Here is a 19,464-nt window from a genome sequence, read left to right as displayed (position 1 = left end):
AGAGATTGGCCTGCCTCCGTCTTCCCCCCAGTGCCGGGATGACGGGCGTGCACCGCCATGCTCTGCATTAGTAAATATTTTACAACACTGCTCTGAACTTACACAGCCCTCTGTTTCCCTATCTATATACCCTACTTTTCAGCTTAGAATATATTTAGTAAACAGATCTGTCACTTGAAGAAAGTTTCTAAGGTGGGGGTGGGGAGGGAAGAAGGGTAGAAAGCTTACAAGCAAAAAAATAGTCTAATATTCTTGAATTATCGGTATTCCTTAATTTCAGAAAAGCCAAGCAAGTCATAATGGGTAAGTTTTGACTCTGTCTAAAAATGTTTTCAGCCACTTGAGCTGTGGTGCTTAACATTAACAATCAAGTCGACAGGATCTGGGGTCTCCTGGGAGACAAGCTTCCAGGAACACCTGTGAGAGATGTGGTTTTCTAGCGTAGGTTAGCCTCTGTCCTTGCCTGCGAAGGATTATCTTCATCAGGTTAAGTGAGATGCAGGAGTCACCTAAAAGTGGGTACCATCCCCTGGGTTTAGATCCTGGGCTGCACAAAAGAGGAAAGCCAGCTGAACCAGCATCCACGGCTTTCTGTTTCCTGGCCGCAGACGTAATGCGAGCAGCTGCCTGAAGCTCCTGTTGACATAACCTGGCTGCCATGGGGGACTGATCATACCTTCAACTGTGAGCCAGAATAAACCCAGTCTTAACCTGCTTTTGTCAGTGTATCTTATCGCATCAGTGAGATAAAACACAGAACGTTGGTATCAGAAGTGCCCTGGGACTCAGTGTAGCCCAGGCTGGCCTTGGACTTGGGAGCAGCTCTCCCACCTCAGCCTCCCAAATTCTGGGATTATAGGCAGGAATAAATTACCATACTGGGATGACGTTTCTCTCCTTTCTGGTATTGTGAATCAGACCCAGAGCCCCAAGCGTGCTAGACAAGTGCTCTACCGCTGAGCTACTCCCAGGGCCTCATAAATATTGCAGTAGCCCTTCAGCGGGAATGCTCCTCGCCGTGAATTACTCATCACTGTGGCCAATCAATGAGTTCAGTCAAAGGCCAATAAACACTACTGTTGGCCAAGACTCAACATGGTTCCAAACCTGTTTTTATCATTGAGTGGAGCAGGCTAGAAAGCCGGATCCTCCAGATCCTCCAATTAAGCGCTTACATTCTCAAACCGCCTTCCAGGTCCAGGTCTGATTTCCAGAAATAACCCCAAAAACCCAACCACTGGAGTCTGCAAGGATGGGTCAGGGATCTATGGAAGAACCCCTGCTGTGCAAGCAAGAGGTTTTGAGTTTGAATGCCCAGGACCCACTGGGAGGTGCCTGGGTTGGGGGTGGGGTGGAGAGGGGAGGTGAAGATTGGCAGATCCAGGAAGCTGGCTGTGAAAACCAGGAGCTTCTGCAGTTGTGAGGGATCGGATCTAAGAACAGGGAGGGGTGGCAGTGGAGAGACCCTTCTCTGGCCTCCCTGTGGATGTATGCACGCATGCGCAAGAACACAAAGCCCCTGACAGGCCAGTGAGAGGGTTCAGGGCAAAGGCCCTGTTGTGAACCTGATGACCCATGTTTCATCCTAGAACTCCTAAGGTAGAACCGACTCCCACAAGCTGTCCTCTGACTTTTACACACGCACAGAATAAATAAATAAACATACAAAAAATTAAGCATCCAACCCCAGGCTTTCAATTCAAGCCCGGGCTTAACACTTATATTAAAAGAAAAGCATGGGGGAAAAAAATGCTGTTGAAGAATTTAATGTGAAGATTCCGTCTGCATGAACACTGCCAAGCTGTGAATTATGATGGTGAGGCAGATAAGATAAAGATAAAGCAAGGGGACAGCACTTCCGCCTCTGCGACAGGCCTCTGGGAGGAACTCTCATGTGGCCTCCATGGCCCTCTCAGGAGACTGCTAGCCTTTCCCAGAAGTTAGCTTTTCTCAGGGTCTTCTGAAGGACAGAGTCTGTTTCTTTCCATTCTCCCAGAACTACAGCATTTTGTGTGCCCAGACTTCCCAGGTCAGCCATGGTCCGAAGTCTGGGTCTGCCCAGGGAAGCCAGGGAATAAGTGGGGACAGAATGGCTTTTTATAAAAGTGGGGGTTTAGCCGTGTGCTGGAATGTCTGAGAAGCCACATCTGGGGGAAAGGAAGTCGGCAACAGCAAGCCTCCAGGAAACACATCATAGCCTGCAAGAGACGCCCTGCCCTCCAGGATCTCCCGGGGCGTGTGCCTGCCCCCAGCCACAGATCTAGCCTACACATCAGCCCGGCCACAGAGGAAGGCCACTCATGGACTTGTAATTCTGCGCAGCGGGGAAAGGTGCCTGGCAGCTTGGTGCAATCACCGGATTCCATACAATAGAAGAGGCTGAGAAGGACTTGTGTGGGCACTCACACACACACACACACAAAGAAAAAGAAGAGGCTTCGTGGATGGCAAGATGGCTCAGTCCTGGGACCTGTTCCCAAGCCTGATAACTTGGGTTCAATCCCCTAGACCAACACCAACTCTTGCAAGATGCCCTCTGACTTCCACAAACTCACTCAAGCCTCTGCACACTCAGTGAAGAGGCACCCACACACCCACAGTATATAATAGATTTGTTTTCAAAAAGAAAAAAAAAGAAACTCACTCAGACTACCCTTTCCTTTCATATTTCAGAGATCTCAAATTGTCCACCACAAAATTCCCCAAACCGCAATGATTTTGGCTCCCTCTTATCTAGTGCCAGTTTTTCTGCATGGCCTTTCCATTCAGGCCTGTCCACAGTTTTGACTCTGCAACACAATGTTGTCATCTCCAGAGTTCACAGTTGAGAAACATGCAATCAAGTTGCAAAAAAAAAAAAAAAAGGATAAAAAAAAATCTCATGATATTTTAGGTAAGCTTGTGATCATCCTGGAACACACGTAGCCAGGGGCCGGCACGTCAGGCTCACCGGAGACTTCTGGAACCACACTTGTCTCCCGTGCAGGGGCTGGAGTCCCAGGAACACTGCCTAGCCAACGACATCGCTGTAACGACTAACAGTGATGACGCAGCCGGGAGGCAGACAGTGGCGCTTGCCCAGGATGCAAAGGGCCCTCACCTCTGACCCCCATCCCACAGGGAGTCACATCAAGTGCTGGCTCTGGCTGTTCTCAGTCCTGCTAACCAACACCTCGCTTCTCACTGGGCCCTGAACACAACCGCAGCCCTGATGATGTAGCTCAACCTGTCTTCTATTCCCAGGTGGTAATGTCACCCTTGACCTCAGGTAGGCACTCCACCTGGATGCCGAGCAGCTCCCGGCTCTTGTCAAATTCATTAGATAACTGCCAAGCAGCCCTGTCTTAGCCTTATGTTTTATTGTATTTATTCTTCCACTGACCGCCTTCCTGGGTCCCCTGCTGGGAAGAAGCAGAAGTAGAACCCCAAACAAATGGTCCCTGAAGTACCTGAGCCACACCGACTTCAACGGAGGGGGAAAAAATCACTGTAGAGCTGGAGACGGCTCAGGCAGTGTATAAGTTCCCACGTTTGATCCCCAGAACCCACTACGACAGCCAGATCACTGCAGTGTGAGCACACATTCTCAGGCCTGGGGAGGCACCCTGCTGTCGCTGCTCAACCAGCCACACCCATATGCAAAGCTCCGCTGAGAGATAAGCGGGTGGCTTGAGAGTGACGGCCCCGGGCTTGTGCTCTCGCCTACACACACACACACACACACACACACACACACACACACACACACACACCTGTGCGCGCGCACACACACAGACACCCACACCCACACCCACACACACACACCAGCCACTGTTTGGTTTAATTCAAAACAAACGTGGAGAGGACAAAGGGTTGGCCTGGGGAATTTGATTTGGGATCACTCCAGCTGTCTGGTGGGTATTATTTGAAAGCCTCACACTAGGTCAGGGAAATATCCGCCTGGGAGATGATGTGTGCATTTCTAACTTTACGTGGTGCCTGTGGTGCTATAGAAAGATCAGTCCTTCCCACCAACTTCAAAGCAGCTCCCGGCTTGACGCAGCGCCGTGGGGCACAGGAGAGAAACAGGTTCCATGTGTCCCAGGGACCTTATCTGACGAGACGATGCCGAGCCCTTTCATCTGCCTCTCATTTATGCTGAGGAGCCGAGTTACTGCACTCAGTATACCTTTTTAAAAGTACGTGTGTGTGTGTGTGTGTGTGTGTGTGTAGGTCAGAGGACCATTTTCAGGGAGTCACTTGTCTCCTATAATGTGGGTCCTGGGGCTTGAACTCAGATTGGCAGACGTGGTGACAATCACCTTTACCCCATGGGTACCTCAATGACTCCACTATCTCTTGAATTGAAAGGAACATGGCCCCAGTGCTCCTGCCCTACAAACTAACACTTTGGCTAACGGCGCACCAGCCTGTTGGCCCCTTTCCCCCACCATACTCAAGAGCCAGAAGCCACGAACCACATCACAGTCCAGTCGGAGATGCATGTACACACCAGGAAATTTGTGCACGTGACAAGAGCTAGTGAGGACAGATGCCGAGCTGTCGCTTTAGTTTTCAGTTTGGACAGGTGTTGGGCCCTCCGTCTTTGAAAGCAAGCACGCTTAGCATTTCCAATGTGACATCACATGAGAAGGAGGGGAAGAATGCCGAAGAAAGAGTGTGTGATGCCGACCCCAGACAGGGGCTACTGAAAGTGTATGCAGGATATTTATAGTAAGGCAGTGTTTTCTGACAGTGTGGGACAACCCTGTTCACGGTTTGCCGCGAGGGCACTCTGCCCTCCCAGCGCCCGTGTCCTGCCAGAGCCAGCCTGGCCTGCAGGGACAGCTTACCATCTTCAACAGTGACTTCTTCCTCCTGCCCATCCTGGGTTCCCTCTTGGACCTGAACATCTCCTTGCTCAGCCACGCCATTGACAGTGGACAGCTGACCGTTCTGTGGGAGCTGTGGGGAAGGAAGACAAAGCCATGTCAGCGTGAGCTCAGTCCCGCCCGCTCCCTGCCAAGTTAAAAGCAATGCTTCGATCCGGAGTACAAACTCTGACGTGGGGGAGAAACACAGAAAAATGGATGAGGAAGAGGTAAGTTCTACGTTCATCTGAAAGATTCGGTGACCGTACGGAATACGTGATGTTCTGTCACCAAAAGGTTGACCCCTGTAGGTGAAGCCTGTGCACAAGTCCATTCATCCATTCTGTTCATTCGCCATTCAAGACCCCGCTGCAGAGACCAAGATGAAGAACCTGGGTGCGGCTCAGCACTGAGCTTACAGCCTAGCTTGGAAGCAGGGCTTCCTACGTTCCTTTCTTCTTCCTCTTCTTTGTAGTGGCGGGGATCCGGAGCCTTGATATGCTGGGGAAGAAATCTATCATCTCTGGCCCTAGAAATATTCTTTTACTATAAAGTACAAGTTCAGTGACTGCAGTTTTAAAAGCCCACACCCACGCTCTTGGATATGGCCCCTTCTTCCCCTGAGCATCTCTCTCCACCAACGTCTGTTCCTAAGTCTGTTAAAGAACGCCTTCTAGTAACGCCCAGCTGCCGGGCTGGAAAGACGGCTGTGGAATGCAGCATTTGCTGCCAAGTCGGGGGACCCAAGTGTGATCTCTGGTAGGACAATCGACCCCCCACAAACTGTCCTTTGACCCCCCACATGTGTGCCACAGCACTTACACACACGGATGGTACAAGGCACACACGGTGCACACATATAGTACATACAGGCAAACACTCACACACATGAAATAAGTCAATCTTTTTGTTTGTTTGTTTTTGTTTCCGTTTTTTCCAGACAGGGTTTTTCTGTGTAGCCCTGGCTGTAATGGATGCCCTATGAGAACCAGGCTGGCCTCGAACTTAGAGACCTGCTGCCTCTGCCTCCCTGAGTGCTGGGATTACAGGCGTGTGCCGCTGCCCCCAGCAAGTAAATCTGTTTTTAAAACTCTTAAGATAAAACATCTAAACTAGGCCAGGTAAGGTGGCGCACACCTTTAATCCTAGCACTCGGGAGGCAGAGGCAGGGAGGTCTCAGTGAGTTCGAGGGCAGCCTAGTCTACAGAGAGAGTCCAGGACAACCAGGGCTCAGCTACACAGAGAAACCCTGTCTCAAAAACCAACCAACCAACCAAAATAAAAATAAAAATAAACAGGGGGCTGGAGAGATTGCTAAGAGGTTAAGAGCGCTGTCTGCGCTTCCAGAGGTCCTGAGTTCAATTCCCAGCACCCACATGGTGGCTCATAGCCATCCATAATGAGATCTGGTGCCCTCTTCTGATGTGAAGGCATACATGCAGGTATTGTACACATAATAAATAAATAAAAAATAAAAACAAATAAAACCATATTTCTTTGTGACCAGGTACAAGTTAAGAAAAGTAACTGAGCTTCATAACTAGTAATGTGCCCTCAAGTCAGAACTGAAGTTTAAACTGTAACTGGCTATTTGTGTGTGCATGGGTGCTCTGCCTGCCCATGTACATGCAGTGCCCAAAATGGGCGAAGAGGACGCAGATCCCTGGAACTGGGGTACAGATGGTTGTGAGCCACCATGTGGGTGCTGGGAATCAAACCTGGGTCCTCGGGAACAGCGCATGCTCTTAACATGTCCGCCTCCTTCCAAAGTGATGATTAAACCCATAATCGCCGAGTGGCGACAATGAAAGTGCAGAGCAGATGACAGCACGAGGAGGGTCCTAGGCCACGCTGGCGGTGTCCAGGGTTCTAGTGAGGAAGTGAGGGTAAATCTGAGGACTAGGTTCTCCTGGAAAGGGCTGTGTGAGAACAGAGGACACAGACTCTGTGAGAACAGGGGCAGGGTGGTGGCTGAGCTCCTCACCATCAACCGTGGAGGTGGTTCAGTCAGAAGAGCTTGCCTTCCAATGGAAGACCCAGACCCTACGAGAAGACCCAGGTGTGGTGACAAGGGTCTGGAATCCTAGAGGTGACAAGATGGAAACGGAGACACTCGGGGCTCATGAGAGGGCTAACCTGGACTGCCTGGTGACACCCCAGGACAATCAGAGACCCTGTCTCAGGCAAAAGGTGAAAGGTGAGTTAGGACTGGAACAGGGGGCTGGCCCCTGGCCTCCACATCTGTGCTGTGGACAAGCACACACACTAAAAAGAAAAGAGGAAAGGGCAAACCACAGAACTCAGCTCTCCTCTTGCTGTCACTGCTCACGGGTCAATGGACAGCTCTGGACAAACAGGCACTGATCATTCTTGGAGCATGTATGGCCTCTAGATCCAGAGGCCTTGAGCTGTGCTGAACTAGTTTCACCACGTTCTCCTCTCCCAGCAAAGCCTGCTTGCACTTCCCCTGAGGTAACTCCCCACACTGCACTGCGGTCAGCCTGCAAATGCCCATGCTGGGTCAGCCGACCCTCAGATGACAGCCCCACTCCGAGGTTTCACTACCAAAATGTGACAGACGGGAATTTTAAATAAAAGCTAAAGCTGAAGACAGGGTGGTGTCTCCACAAGGCTCTTCAGCAAAAACGCCTGCTCCAGGCCTGCGTTAGCAGTATGGCGGGAGGGGGTTGCAGAACCGTATTTTAGGTGGGTCGTGTGGCAGCTCGATGAATCTCAGGCTCCGTCCTAATGTGCTCAGGGTGGGGGTACAAACCTGCACGCTAGTGTAATGGGGAGGGATAAATGAGGCAGAAGGATTAGGGTTCAAAACCAGCCTGGGCTACAAGGGACACCGTAAAAACCCAGCGCTGACACCAGAAATTAAACAGAGGTATCAGGGAGGATGCACAGATACCTCATTCTGTGTGTATGTGTGTGTGTGGTGTGTGTGTTTGTGTATGGTTGTATGTGTGTATGTGTGTGTGTGGTGTATGTGTTTGTGTATGGTTGTATGTGTGTATGTGTGTGTGGTGTATGCGTGGTGTGTGCGTATGAGCATTCACAGCATGTGTAGTCATGTGTACTCACGTGTGGAGGCTGGGGTTGCTAGCATGTGTCTTCCCCAGTCACTCTCCACTTTACTTGCTGAGGCGAGGCCTTGCACTAAGCCCACAGAGCATCTAGTTAGTCAGCCTATGCAGCTAGCCAGGTGGCTCAGGAGGGCATCACCTATATCTGTCTTCCACAAGTGCTTAATCAACCCCCTTTAATGCAGTAAGCAGCAGGTTAACTGTGAACTGTAAACAAAGGTTAATTGTTCTCTTCTACCTCCTCCTCTTTTAGTTGGTTGGTTTGTTTTTGAAAGAGGGTCTCACTCTGTAGACCTGGCTGGCCTCAAACTCGAGAGATCCATCTGCCTCTGCCTCCCGAGGAGAGCACCAGAATTAAAGGCAGAGACCATAGTGCCCAGCTCACCACATTTATTTATATAAAATGGCAGGTGCCCCAGCCATTTTCAGAACCATGGGCATGTACACATATCGTGTGTGTATACGAGTGGGTACCTTCAGGCCCCCGAGGCTTCGGAACCCCTGAGGCTGACAGGTGGCTGTCAGTGGACCCTTCATGATGGCTGGGAGCCAAACTCGGGTCTTTTATAAGGCAGTACATTCAGTAACCACTGGGCCACCTCTCCAAACCCAGCATTGCCAAACAAGTGTACATACTGGGCTCACACACTGGAGGAGCGTTTCTCCACTCCAACTTTCTGTCAATCACCTTACTTGGAATCTCCTTATCCTGTGATTCTCCGGGCCAAAGGAGAGAAGGTTTACACTGGGCTCAAGGCAGGATGGGGAGGGGTGGACGGGCCCAGATGAGGCTGTGGTGACCAGTGCGAGGAGAATGGCAATTCCGTAACCACGGTCTGCAGTGAGGAAGAAGGCCATCTGTGGCCTGCTTTTCTCTCAGGAGCTTCCTCCCTCCCCTCTCCCCACCCATCTTGGACTTAGCATTCGGGGATACATTTATTTCTTTTGAGACAGACATTGGAATAGAAAGACACAGCCCTCACCCCATACGCACAGTGAGTGCCAGAAAACCAATCTTCCCACTGGGTTTGTGCTTCAAAAAGCGAAGACGCCTCCTCCTACCAAATCAAAACCCTAAGTGTTTTCAAGCTCATATCCTCCGGCGGGTCAGCCAGAGTTTATCCCAGTAAAGTGTTACCAGATTACAGTGGAGCAACACTAAAGAATCGAAACTCTCAAGTGTCTCCGGCAACCGCCTCGCTCCTCCAGGAACATCCGAGAACACTCAGGACGGTTTGGAAGCTGTCTGAGAGTAACTGCCAGGCTCCTCTCTCTCCTTCCTTCACCACACAGCTGGTGAGAGCTGCCCTGAGTTCTCTGTGAGGAGTACCAAGGGCCTTCATGAATTTCTTAAACAATGAACAAAATCCATGAGGCCCTGCCAGCGTTCGGGGTGCTGAGGACAAGGGGAGGCTGCCGACGGAGTGGCCTCCACTACAGGAGCCATCTTCCTAGCTTACATTCTCCCTGCATAGCCTGGCCTCTGTCACATGTAGAGAAGGCAGCTCCAACTCCTGTAACTCACCCCACTTATATGATAGCAGAATCGTGTGTACAAACGATCAGAATTTAAAAACAAAAAACAAAAAGATCAGCCGGGCTTGGGGGCACATGCCAGCACTCAGAAGGGAGAGATAGGCAGATCTCTGAGTTGGAAGTCAGACTGGTGTACAGAGAGTGAGCCCCAGGGCAGCCAGGGCTACCCAGAGAAACTTGCCTCAAAGGAAAAGATTCTCTAAACGGTTGCAACTGAAGCTCCTCTAACCTTACCATCTGCTGGCACCATTAGCATTTTAACACCCTCACTCAAGCCACCATCAAAATGCTGACCAAGGCTGGAATATAGCTCCATGTGACAGAGCACTTGCCTGGCGAAGCAGGACAGCCCTGTGTTAGATCACCAACAACACCCACCCCTCCCAGAATATCACAAATTAAGATCAGAATAAGTCAATTGTAAAATCGTTGTTATGCTATTTGTGTTCAACAACTGGGATCTAGTGACAATTTCTTGTCAAGGCCACATTCTGTGAAGGGAGAACTCCAGAAACTCTTGCCTGTGCTGTTCATGCTCTGAACTCGACCAGGAGTCTGGCACATGGGAGGAGCCACAGTCTCTAAGCTTCTGCTGGTCTGAGTAAGAAGGAAGGAGGAGGACAGCCTGAGGTGTTGTTTCTGTTGTTTGGGGAGAGGGACATCGACTTTTCTGTTGCTCTGATAAAAGATCATTACTAAAACAACATGAGGGAGAGAGAGTTTATTTTGCCACGTGGTTCCAGAAGGCAGTCGGCCACAGTATCGAGCGCAGGCACGGTGGCTGAAGAGGAAGCTAGGGGATCCCATCTTCTACCTCAAGCACTGAACTTGGTCAGAATGCCAGTACTCACTGGAGGCAAGGGGAGGCTGCGCTCTCAGGTTCCCTCCTACTGTGGCACTTCGTACTTTGTCCAACAAGGACACATCTAGACCTACCCAAACAGAGCTGACAACTGTGGACCAAGTCTTCAGATGCCTGAGCCTGTGGGGGACAGTTCTCATTCAAACCACCACAGGGGGTTTTCAATCAGACACTATGGGGCAAAGCAGCTGTAAGTTCTGAGGTCAAGTTCACATTCCCCCCAGGCCCTGAAACCTCACCTCCGCTCATTTTCCCAATTATAAATCAAAACCTAATACAGTTTTCTGTTTTTAGACTGTCTGGGATTCAAACAAATAGTATCTGGGACATTCTTTAAATCATAAAAGTGCACTTGGAGGCCCTTTATGAGTCCTGGTCCATTTGCTCAAATGAAGATTTATGCTCTGGTCCAGTCTTTTCCGGCTCTTCTGTCACACTGAGGTCAATCTTTCTAAACTGATTGTATTAGCAAGACAAAGTCTGTGATCCTTAAGATGCTTGTCAAATATTCCGACCAAACAATGAGAAAACCAGTATTCTTCAGATTTTCCCAAACTGGAAAAAAGGTTTTCCTCAATGAAGCTTGCCCCGACATTTGGTTACAGACAACGAAATCCACACAACCAGCTGGCTGTGGCAGCACAGACCTATAATCCTAGCGTTTGGGAAGACAGAGGCAGGAGGATTAGTTTGAGGCCAATCTGGGCTATTATGGCAAGAATCTCTTTTAAAAATAATAATAACTTGGGGCTAAAAAGATAGTTCAATGGTTAAGCTGCTCCTGCAGAGGCCAGGGTTCGATTCCCAGCATGCACATAACTCTGGTTCCAGGAGATTCGACCTCCCCCTCATCTCCACAGGTACCAGTTGTGCACATGACTTACATACATACATACATACATACAAAACAGTCATACAACTAAAATACATAAAATTTTAAAACTTCATGGTTAATAAAACTTCAATACAGAGAGAATTCTTCCAGGACCCGTTTGGTCCCAGCGCCCACATCAAGTACCTCCTATGAAACTCCAACTCTAGATCTGAGTCTAGTTTCCATAGGCCCCGAACACATGAGGCGCACACACAGTGAAAGAGAGGCAGTGATGTGGCTCAGTGCGTAATGCCACTTGACACCAAGCAAGTGCAAAGTAAGATTTTAAATATAGTGACATGGTTGAGCCCTTGGTTATGATACAATTCCTAAAATAGGGAATTCCCATTTGTCTTCCATGAATTTAAAGAAAATAACCTTCAAGGCATGGTGAGCAGTCTTAACTAGGAGACCTTTCGGAGACAATAAACGGACTGCTATTAGGTTTCAGGGGGATTATGGGGCTGCAGAGCCAAAAGCTCTCTCCAACCACAGGAAACTGAGAAGAATCCAGCAGGCGATGCTGGTGACCTCTAGAGAGATCTGGGAAGTCCTTATCTCCGGCAGCTGAGTTAAACAGACTCTCCTGAGGATGGCAACGCCCCGCCCCCACATCCACTGATGAGAATACAAATGCTTCCAAATTCTGAGCTTTCTACATAATCAGGTTGTTTTCTTCCACTCACAGACAGTGGACGAAACCAGAAACAACAACTGAAGCCCTCCTTACTGACTGACTGGCTTTAATTGAAGAATTCAGAAGACGAGATACAACCCCATCATCGCACGCAAACCTCCTGGACCCATGGTCTGAACCCCGGACATCTCATTTCAGAGTTTCAACTTAATAGGCTCCCACTTAGAACCAGGGGTGTGGTCCATCAAATCACCACATAGCCATTTAAAGACTTGATTGGCATGGGAAAACCATGCAATCTTAGTATGACGATTCCGAATTTCCTGCAGCTGCAGAGACAGCTCAGCAGTGAGGTCTGCATGGTTCTTTCAGAGGATCTGTTCCAATCCCAGGCCCTAGAACTCCAACCCCAGGGCATCTGCTATCCTCTGGCACCCACACACGTGTACACATACAGACACACTTAAAAATAAATCTATTTTTAAAAGTAAAAATTCTGAGCTAGGCTTAGAGCTAGGAGGCAGGAGCAGGCGGATCACTTGAGTTCTAAACCAGCCTGATCTACAACAGGCCAGGCTACACAGAGAAACCCTGTCTCAAAAAAAAAAAAAAAGTAAAAATTCTGATTTCCGTAGCAGAGAGGTTACTGCTCCGTTGCTTTTGACAGCGTCATATTTATTCTCTGAGGAAGGATCTGGGGTCCGATCTGCCCAGAGCACAGGCAGGAGTCAGGGCCACTTGACGCCTCTGGCAACTGTAAATGGAGCCTGAGTCTTCTTTTTCTTATAGTTTTCAGTAAGATTTATGAACATTTCTTAACATAATTTCAGAACTGCTACAAGATAACCACTAAAATGGTCAGTTTGCTCTTAGCACGAACAATTTGCTTTCTAATCAAACAAAATATTTCAAACATTCAAACTGTTGAATGTACTAGAAAGTAATTAACATAATATTGCTTATGCAAACAACCCCCATGGTGAACTCATTTAATTAGGAGCACTGTCTACAAATTAGACCTCTTAAAAAAAACACGGCCCTTTTCCAAACTGGGACCCAAAAACATCAGCACAGCGGGCGCAAGGGCCCGCCAGAAAGGTTCTGCGCTACACGCAGCTTGAAAGCTGAGTTTCACAGAACTGGACTTGTTTACTTAAATTTAAAAGGGCCCTTAATGTGCATTAGGAGCCTCTATGGAGAAGAAGCTCTGCCGCAATTTTCTAAAATGGTTTACCCAAAGAACCCCCCGTGAGTCACAGCTGGTAACTCCATCCATAACTGAGAATCCACAGACACGTGCAAGTATGTGTTAGCACACAGTTCAGGCAAGTATTCCCACACGCACACTTTAAGTGATAGAAGTGTTTTTTAAGAATACTAGAACTTCTGGGTTCTCTGGGAAAGTATGTAAAAGAAAACACCGAGTTCTAAATCTGGTTAGGTGGGAGATCAACCATACTGACTTCAGGCAAAGGGAATTTATAAGATCTCTGCTTGAGACAAGGGAAATAAAAAGGGTCATCTGCCAGCAACAGCAACCCACTGAGAAGACAGACAACCACATTCCTTACGGTGAGGGTCTCCCTCGAAACGCCTGGAGCACCCCAACCTCAGGTCAGTGCTGTACAGACACCCAGGGAACACAGCTCTAAGAGGGGAGTGACTCTAAAATCACATCCCCGCTGTTGTTAACATCCTTCTTCTGTGTGCACACTGCACGAGAGCTGCAGAACATGAGGGCAATCCACGGTCCCCAACCAGTCCACGGTGATGCAGCGCCCTCGTGGAAGGGTGGTGCTCACGCTAACAGTTTAAAAACTACTGTCAAGCCAAGCCAAAAGCCAGCACTCAGGAGAGCAGGGAGAGCAGAGACAGGTTGATCTCTGTGAGTTTGAGGCCAGCCTGGTCTACAGAGTGAGTTCCAGGATAGCCGGGAGTACGTGGAGAGATCCTGCCTCAAAAACCCAAAACAAACAAACAAAAGAACTACTACTTACAACCACAAAGAACCAAAAGAAGGTCAAAGCTATAATACCATTGCACGGGAGTTTAAGGGTGAATGAATATGTGGTATTTCCAATGGCCTTAGGCTACCCCTGTGAAAGGGTCATTCCACGACCCCCAAAAGGGCTTGCAGTTCACAGGCTGAGAACCACTGGTCTATTGCATATGGAGCTTACGGTCAGCCTGGGCTTAACAGGCACCAAAACCTTCACCATTTGAACACAATCAAAAGGAACCATATGGGCACATGGAATTCTCAAAGAAGTTCTAAAAGTATTCATACCTTTCAAAAGATAAAAATTTCCACATGGAGAGGTGGAGAATGTGTGATCAAAATCTACATCTAGTACAGAAGGCAGAGATGCCCAGGAAGAACACACACGGCTTCCATACACAACACTCCCCCACTCTGTAAAAGGTGGCTTGTTAGCAGCAGCCTGGGGCAGCAGGTACCACCATCTCTTGGAGGTTCTTCATCATGCTGGTTGCAATACACAGAAGTTTACTCCTGAATTAGCCTAATACAAGCAACACGTAAGAAAAAGAACAGTCAAGCCATTCACGCTGAAACACACTCGGTGGCTCCGAGACGTCTCTATGGAGGGGGGCTGGCTCTTTCTTTTAGCACACTCAGAATGTATCAGCTGCTCCTGTGTGCTTCAGTTCTCATCCGTGTGCCACATTTCGGCTGAAAAAGAAGTAACAGGCGAAGCTGCTTGTCTTGTTTTCTACAGCCTGCATCTAATGCATAAGCATGGCCTGTCTAAGATAATGTAATATACCCAGGAGCCCACAGATGTTATCCCATCATCTGCTGCAAGGAACATTTCCAGCCCAGACACTAACAGAGTAAAAAGACAGAAAATTGCTAATTCACAAAGAGCTGTGCAAGGACTGCTAAAAAGTGTCTACTGCAGCCGTGCTGGGTTTTAAGCTGCTTCTCAACTGATTAAGCATCTCTGACGTTTATTCCTTCCAAGGCCTGCTAAGTAGGAGTCCCCATGGCCAGACCTCTCCCTGTGGGTAAGTTAGAGGGCATTCAGAGTCCCCATGGCTAGATGTTGGGGGTGGGTCTGGTGCCCTGTCTGTTCAGAGGCTGATTTCTGTGCCCCAAAATCTAGTTGCAGTCCCGACATGGGCGCTGTCATATTCATTAATGGATGTTGTATAAACATTGCTACCCAAGTATCTCCAATTGGTTAATAAAGAAGCTAAACGGCCAATGACTGGGCAGAGGAGACAGAAAGGCTGAACTTCCAGTCCAGTGAGGTGCCTCAGGTAGGGACCATGTGAGAGGAAGAAGGAGGAATGTGGCCATAAGGACTGACCTAACGGAGCAGAGGCAGCCCAGGCAGGACCAATATGGCAAGAAATTCAGAGTGTATGGCTGGGAAGTAGGCAGACAAGCACAGAGGGTTAAAATAAATCTATATCTGCCCAGTCTTTAAAGCTTTTAAAGCTTGTTGAATTAATCTAATAGGCATCTGTATCAATATTCAGGAGCTAAAGTAGGTGATTAAAAAAGGCCCCTAAATGATACCATCTCTTTACAGCCAGACCTCTCCCTGCAGGTTAGAAAGCACTCAGCAAGGGCTACGGGGTAGCATGAGCAGTTAGTCAGTAGCCTACGGAGCCATGTTAAAACATTCCAGGGACTTCTTTGTGTGAAAAGAAGAAGCGTGGATTACTTAATAAAGTCATTAAATATTTAGCTCTGATAATGAACCAGAAGGATGCCATTTTGGTGAATACATTTCAATGGTTATTAGCAAAATGATAAATTGAAATGTTCCACTGTTTCGAGTGTTCACATTTGTACTCCATGGACCCACACACCTGCAGCATAACAAAATGAAGGCGGCGGCACCCAGTGCCGCAGCTGCCTTAGACACAGGCAATGGACTGGACAGTGGGAGAAAAGGCTTCTAGACCAATTCACTGATTGTCTGAGATGCAGACAGTGTTATTCATTGAGAATTCTAAGTTTGGTAAGTAGCATTTTGAGAAAGACACATGAGATCAAACACAGTTCTCCATGTGAACCCCAGGCAAGGTCAGAATGACAAACTCATTAAAGCCATATGACAGTCCACTACTGTGGAGAAGTCAAGGCAGAAACTTCAAATAGCAAATCACATCACATCCAGTTAAGAGCAAGAAGAGCTGGGCATGCTGGCGCATGACTTTAATCCCAGAACAAGGGAGGCAGGTGGATCTCTGTGAGTGATAGGACAGCCAGGGCTACATAGTAAGACCCCCCATATCAAAATTTAACCATGCTCAGTTGCTTGTGTTCAGTTTTGCTCTTCTACAGCTCAGGAACCCTGTGTATGGAATGTTTACACTCCCAGTGGGCTGGGTGTTCCCACATCAGTTAATACAATCCCCAGCAGACATGCCCACAGCACAACCCAGTGCGGACACTCTCTTTGAGACTCTCTTCCCAGTGACTCCAGCATTGGAGGAAGGTCCAACTATGTTTTTCAGATGCTGATTTCAGTGTCTTGAGTGCCACGGTTACCGCCCTGCCATGAACATTGCTATTAATGATTAGCCTGTACCTGTATGATAAGAAGACTTGTTCTCCCAGATATCCCTGATTGGCTGATTAAAAGGCCTGTGTCTGGGTAGGACAGAAGGAGGTACTCGTAGCCAAAGTTCTCTGGGTTTTGAGGACAGAAGGACCTTGGGAAGGAGACAGGTACTGGAAAAGGAATGGGTTGGCATGGAGAGAAGCATATGACCATTATGGATGGAGGAATTGGCCCAGATGAAGAATAAGCAAGTCCTTATGGAATGATGGGTGGGAGGTAGCCTGGGCTGGGGCTGGGAGGTAAAGGTAGTTTAAAGGGTTAATATCTGCCCTGTCCCAGGTAAGATGAGGCTATTCTAAAATCTATCAGGTGTCTATGCCTTTTATTGACTATGATAGTAGATTAGATAATAGCGCCATAATAATTATAAGGCTAATAATAAACATTATTAGACCCTACCATTAAATTAACAGCAACACTCTAGGCTGTGTCAGGCTGACCACTAGAGCTAACATCACAATGCCATTTGCATAATAATGAGAAAGTAGTTTCATGGCTAGAAAGCAGGTAAGTTTGCTAGAAAAGGCAAGGTTTGACTTGGCCCAAATAACACCCCCCACATTGTTAATTCCTGGCCTGTGATCTTTTCACCATTCTTGCTCTAGTACAGACCTGGCTTGAGATGTTCCAGAAGCTTGGAACCCAGGCTGGCCTTGATACGTGGATGGAACCTTGGAGAAGTAGAGTCTAGAACGAGGTAGTTAGGTCACAGGGGTTACACCTCAGGAAGTGACTCGTGTGTTTTAGAGCAAGACCTCCTTCTGCGCATGGTCAGCTAGCTGCCTTGGTTTCTCCAGCACAATGCAAGGTAGTCCCAGAGTCTTTGTGCAGAAGTCAGCTCTCTGTTGCTGGGATTCTCCAGCCACTGGGATTATGAACCCAGTAATCACCTTTATCCCTACCTCTGTATTTTTTAGGAAGAGATCAGGCTTGTGCAGGATGCTGCCAGGAGCACTGGGCTGCGCCCTAACTGGAGTTCCCCTCGGAGCGTTGATACAGTAACAGCAAGCAGACTAACGGAGCACTAAGATCTCAGAACCTTTCAAACCAAACCATCCTTTTCCCAAGCCACCCATTCTTCAAGTCCCTGGCTATTATTAGACACGTGATTTATTGCTCTGATGGGATTCCACAGACACACATAGCCGACCCATGGAGCTAAGCTGTTTGGGCGGAAATCAGGGCAGTGGGAAGCTCTTGGGAGAAACAAGTCTGAAGGGAGAGATTTGGGGTTTACAACATTCATGGGGACGTTGTGCTGCAGGAAACTATTACAGCTTTCCTAGGTAACATTGCCAGTACACAAACTCCAAAAGCCTCCATCCAGACCAGCCTGGCTGCAGCGGGAGGAGGGCAGGCAGGCGCCTCCTGGGTAAAGAGGCATGAGGGGAGAGCCTGGGCTACAAGGATGGAGTCAATAGGCTCCATGTTACACACAGTTGAGCACTAAGCCCAGAAGGGAAGGGGCAGCAGGCAGTCTGGGTTCACACCTAGGTCTCTCGACCTTGGACAAGCCAGGCTGCACCTCAGAGTCCTCGATGTAAAATGGGGTGTTTGTAAAGCATGTGGAACAATGTGGTGAAAAAAAAGAAAGAAACCAGTTAGAGATTCTGAGTCCCGACTTCATGGATGGCCGCCAAAGCCAGGCTAGGCCAGTGGTTCCCAACCTTCCTAGCGCTGAGACCCTTTAATACAGTTCCTCATGTCATAGTGACCCCAATCATAACATTATCTCGTTGCTACTTCCTAACTGTAATTTTGTAAGTATCCGTGTTTTCTGATGACCCCTGTGAAAGGGTTTGGGATCTCTCACTCAGTGCTGACGGTGAGGATGTGATCTCTCTGCATACCGCGCTCCAGCCATCTTGCTGCCACGCCCACCCTGACATTGTGGACTCTCCCCCTGGAACCGTAAGCCCAAATAAACCCTTCCTGAAGTGGCCTTTGGTTGTGAGATTTTATCACAGCAGCAGAAAAGGAAACACAAAGGGCCTGCATTCAAATGGGACCATTCGGCCAGCAAGATAGCTCAGTACCAAAAGGCGGTGCGGCCAAGCCTGGCAGCCTGAGTTTAATCCTCAGGACCCACATGGTAGCAGCAGAGAACTGACTCCCACAGTTATCCTATGACCTCCATGTGTATACAATGGCACACAGGTGCTTGTATGCACACGCACAGGCGTTCCCCTAACTGCATCAATAAATAAATGTAATTCTCCGGGCATGGTGGCACGTGCCCTTAATCCAAGCACTCAGGGAGGCAGAGGCAGGCAGATCACTGTGCGTTTGAGGTCAGCCTTGTCTTCAAAGCAAGTTCAGGACAGCCAAGGCTACAAAGAGGAAACTTGTCTCAAAAAACAACCACAATACAATAATAATAAAATAACAATAAATATGATTTAAAATATTGGTAAAATAGGGGAATGGAGAGAGAAACCCAACGTTTGTGCATATTGCTTTTTCAGAGGACCCAAGTTCTGTTCTTAGCACCCATGTCAAGCAGCTCACAATCTCCTATAATTCTAGCTCCAAGGAGATCTGACATCTCTGGCCTCCAAGGGCATCTGAATTCATGGTCACAGACCTACAAACACGCATACACACATACTTTAATTTTTTTTTAAGTTTTTCGAGAAAGGGTTTCTCTGTAGCCCTAACTGCCCTCAAACTCACAGAGATCCCCCCTGCCTCTGCCTCTCAAGCGCTGGGATTAAAGATGTGTGCCACCACTGTCCAGCAGTTAAAAATAATTTTTAAATGGAAAAATATAAAACATGAGGGTTTTGTTTTCTTGTCTCTTTTGGACAGGGTCTCACATCCGTCAGGCTGGCCCTGAACTTGTTAAACAGCTGAAGATAACCTTGAACTCCTGATCCTACTGCCTTTACCTCCCAAGTGCTGGGATTATAGGGGCACCCCATCATGCCCAGCTTGAACTACCAGTTCTCCAAGCAGAAAAAAAAAAATAAACCAAGAACAAAGGGGGCAATAAGGATGCTTCAAAGCATGAAATTACTG

The 19,464-nt window shown here is 48.2% G+C and overlaps 1 protein-coding gene across 1 annotated transcript in view; it reads right to left on the bottom strand.

Moving 5' to 3' along the window:
- Akap12 (A-kinase anchoring protein 12) overlaps nucleotides 1-19,464 on the bottom strand; it is a 79,127-nt gene that overhangs the window by 32,257 nt on the left and 27,406 nt on the right. Inside the window, exon 2 of the mRNA XM_055616049.1 lies at nucleotides 4,833-4,944. Within this exon, the coding sequence (XP_055472024.1) occupies nucleotides 4,833-4,944 (112 nt within the window). The remainder of the gene's footprint in view (nucleotides 1-4,832; nucleotides 4,945-19,464) is intronic.

The sequence above is a fragment of the Psammomys obesus genome, unplaced genomic scaffold, assembly GCF_907164565.1.
Source record: "Psammomys obesus unplaced genomic scaffold, mPsaObe1.curated_primary_1811, whole genome shotgun sequence".
In the NCBI taxonomy this organism is placed as follows: domain Eukaryota; kingdom Metazoa; phylum Chordata; class Mammalia; order Rodentia; family Muridae; genus Psammomys; species Psammomys obesus.
The sequence above is the reverse complement of the archived record's forward strand: the minus strand, read 5'-3'. Positions and strand labels throughout refer to the sequence as shown.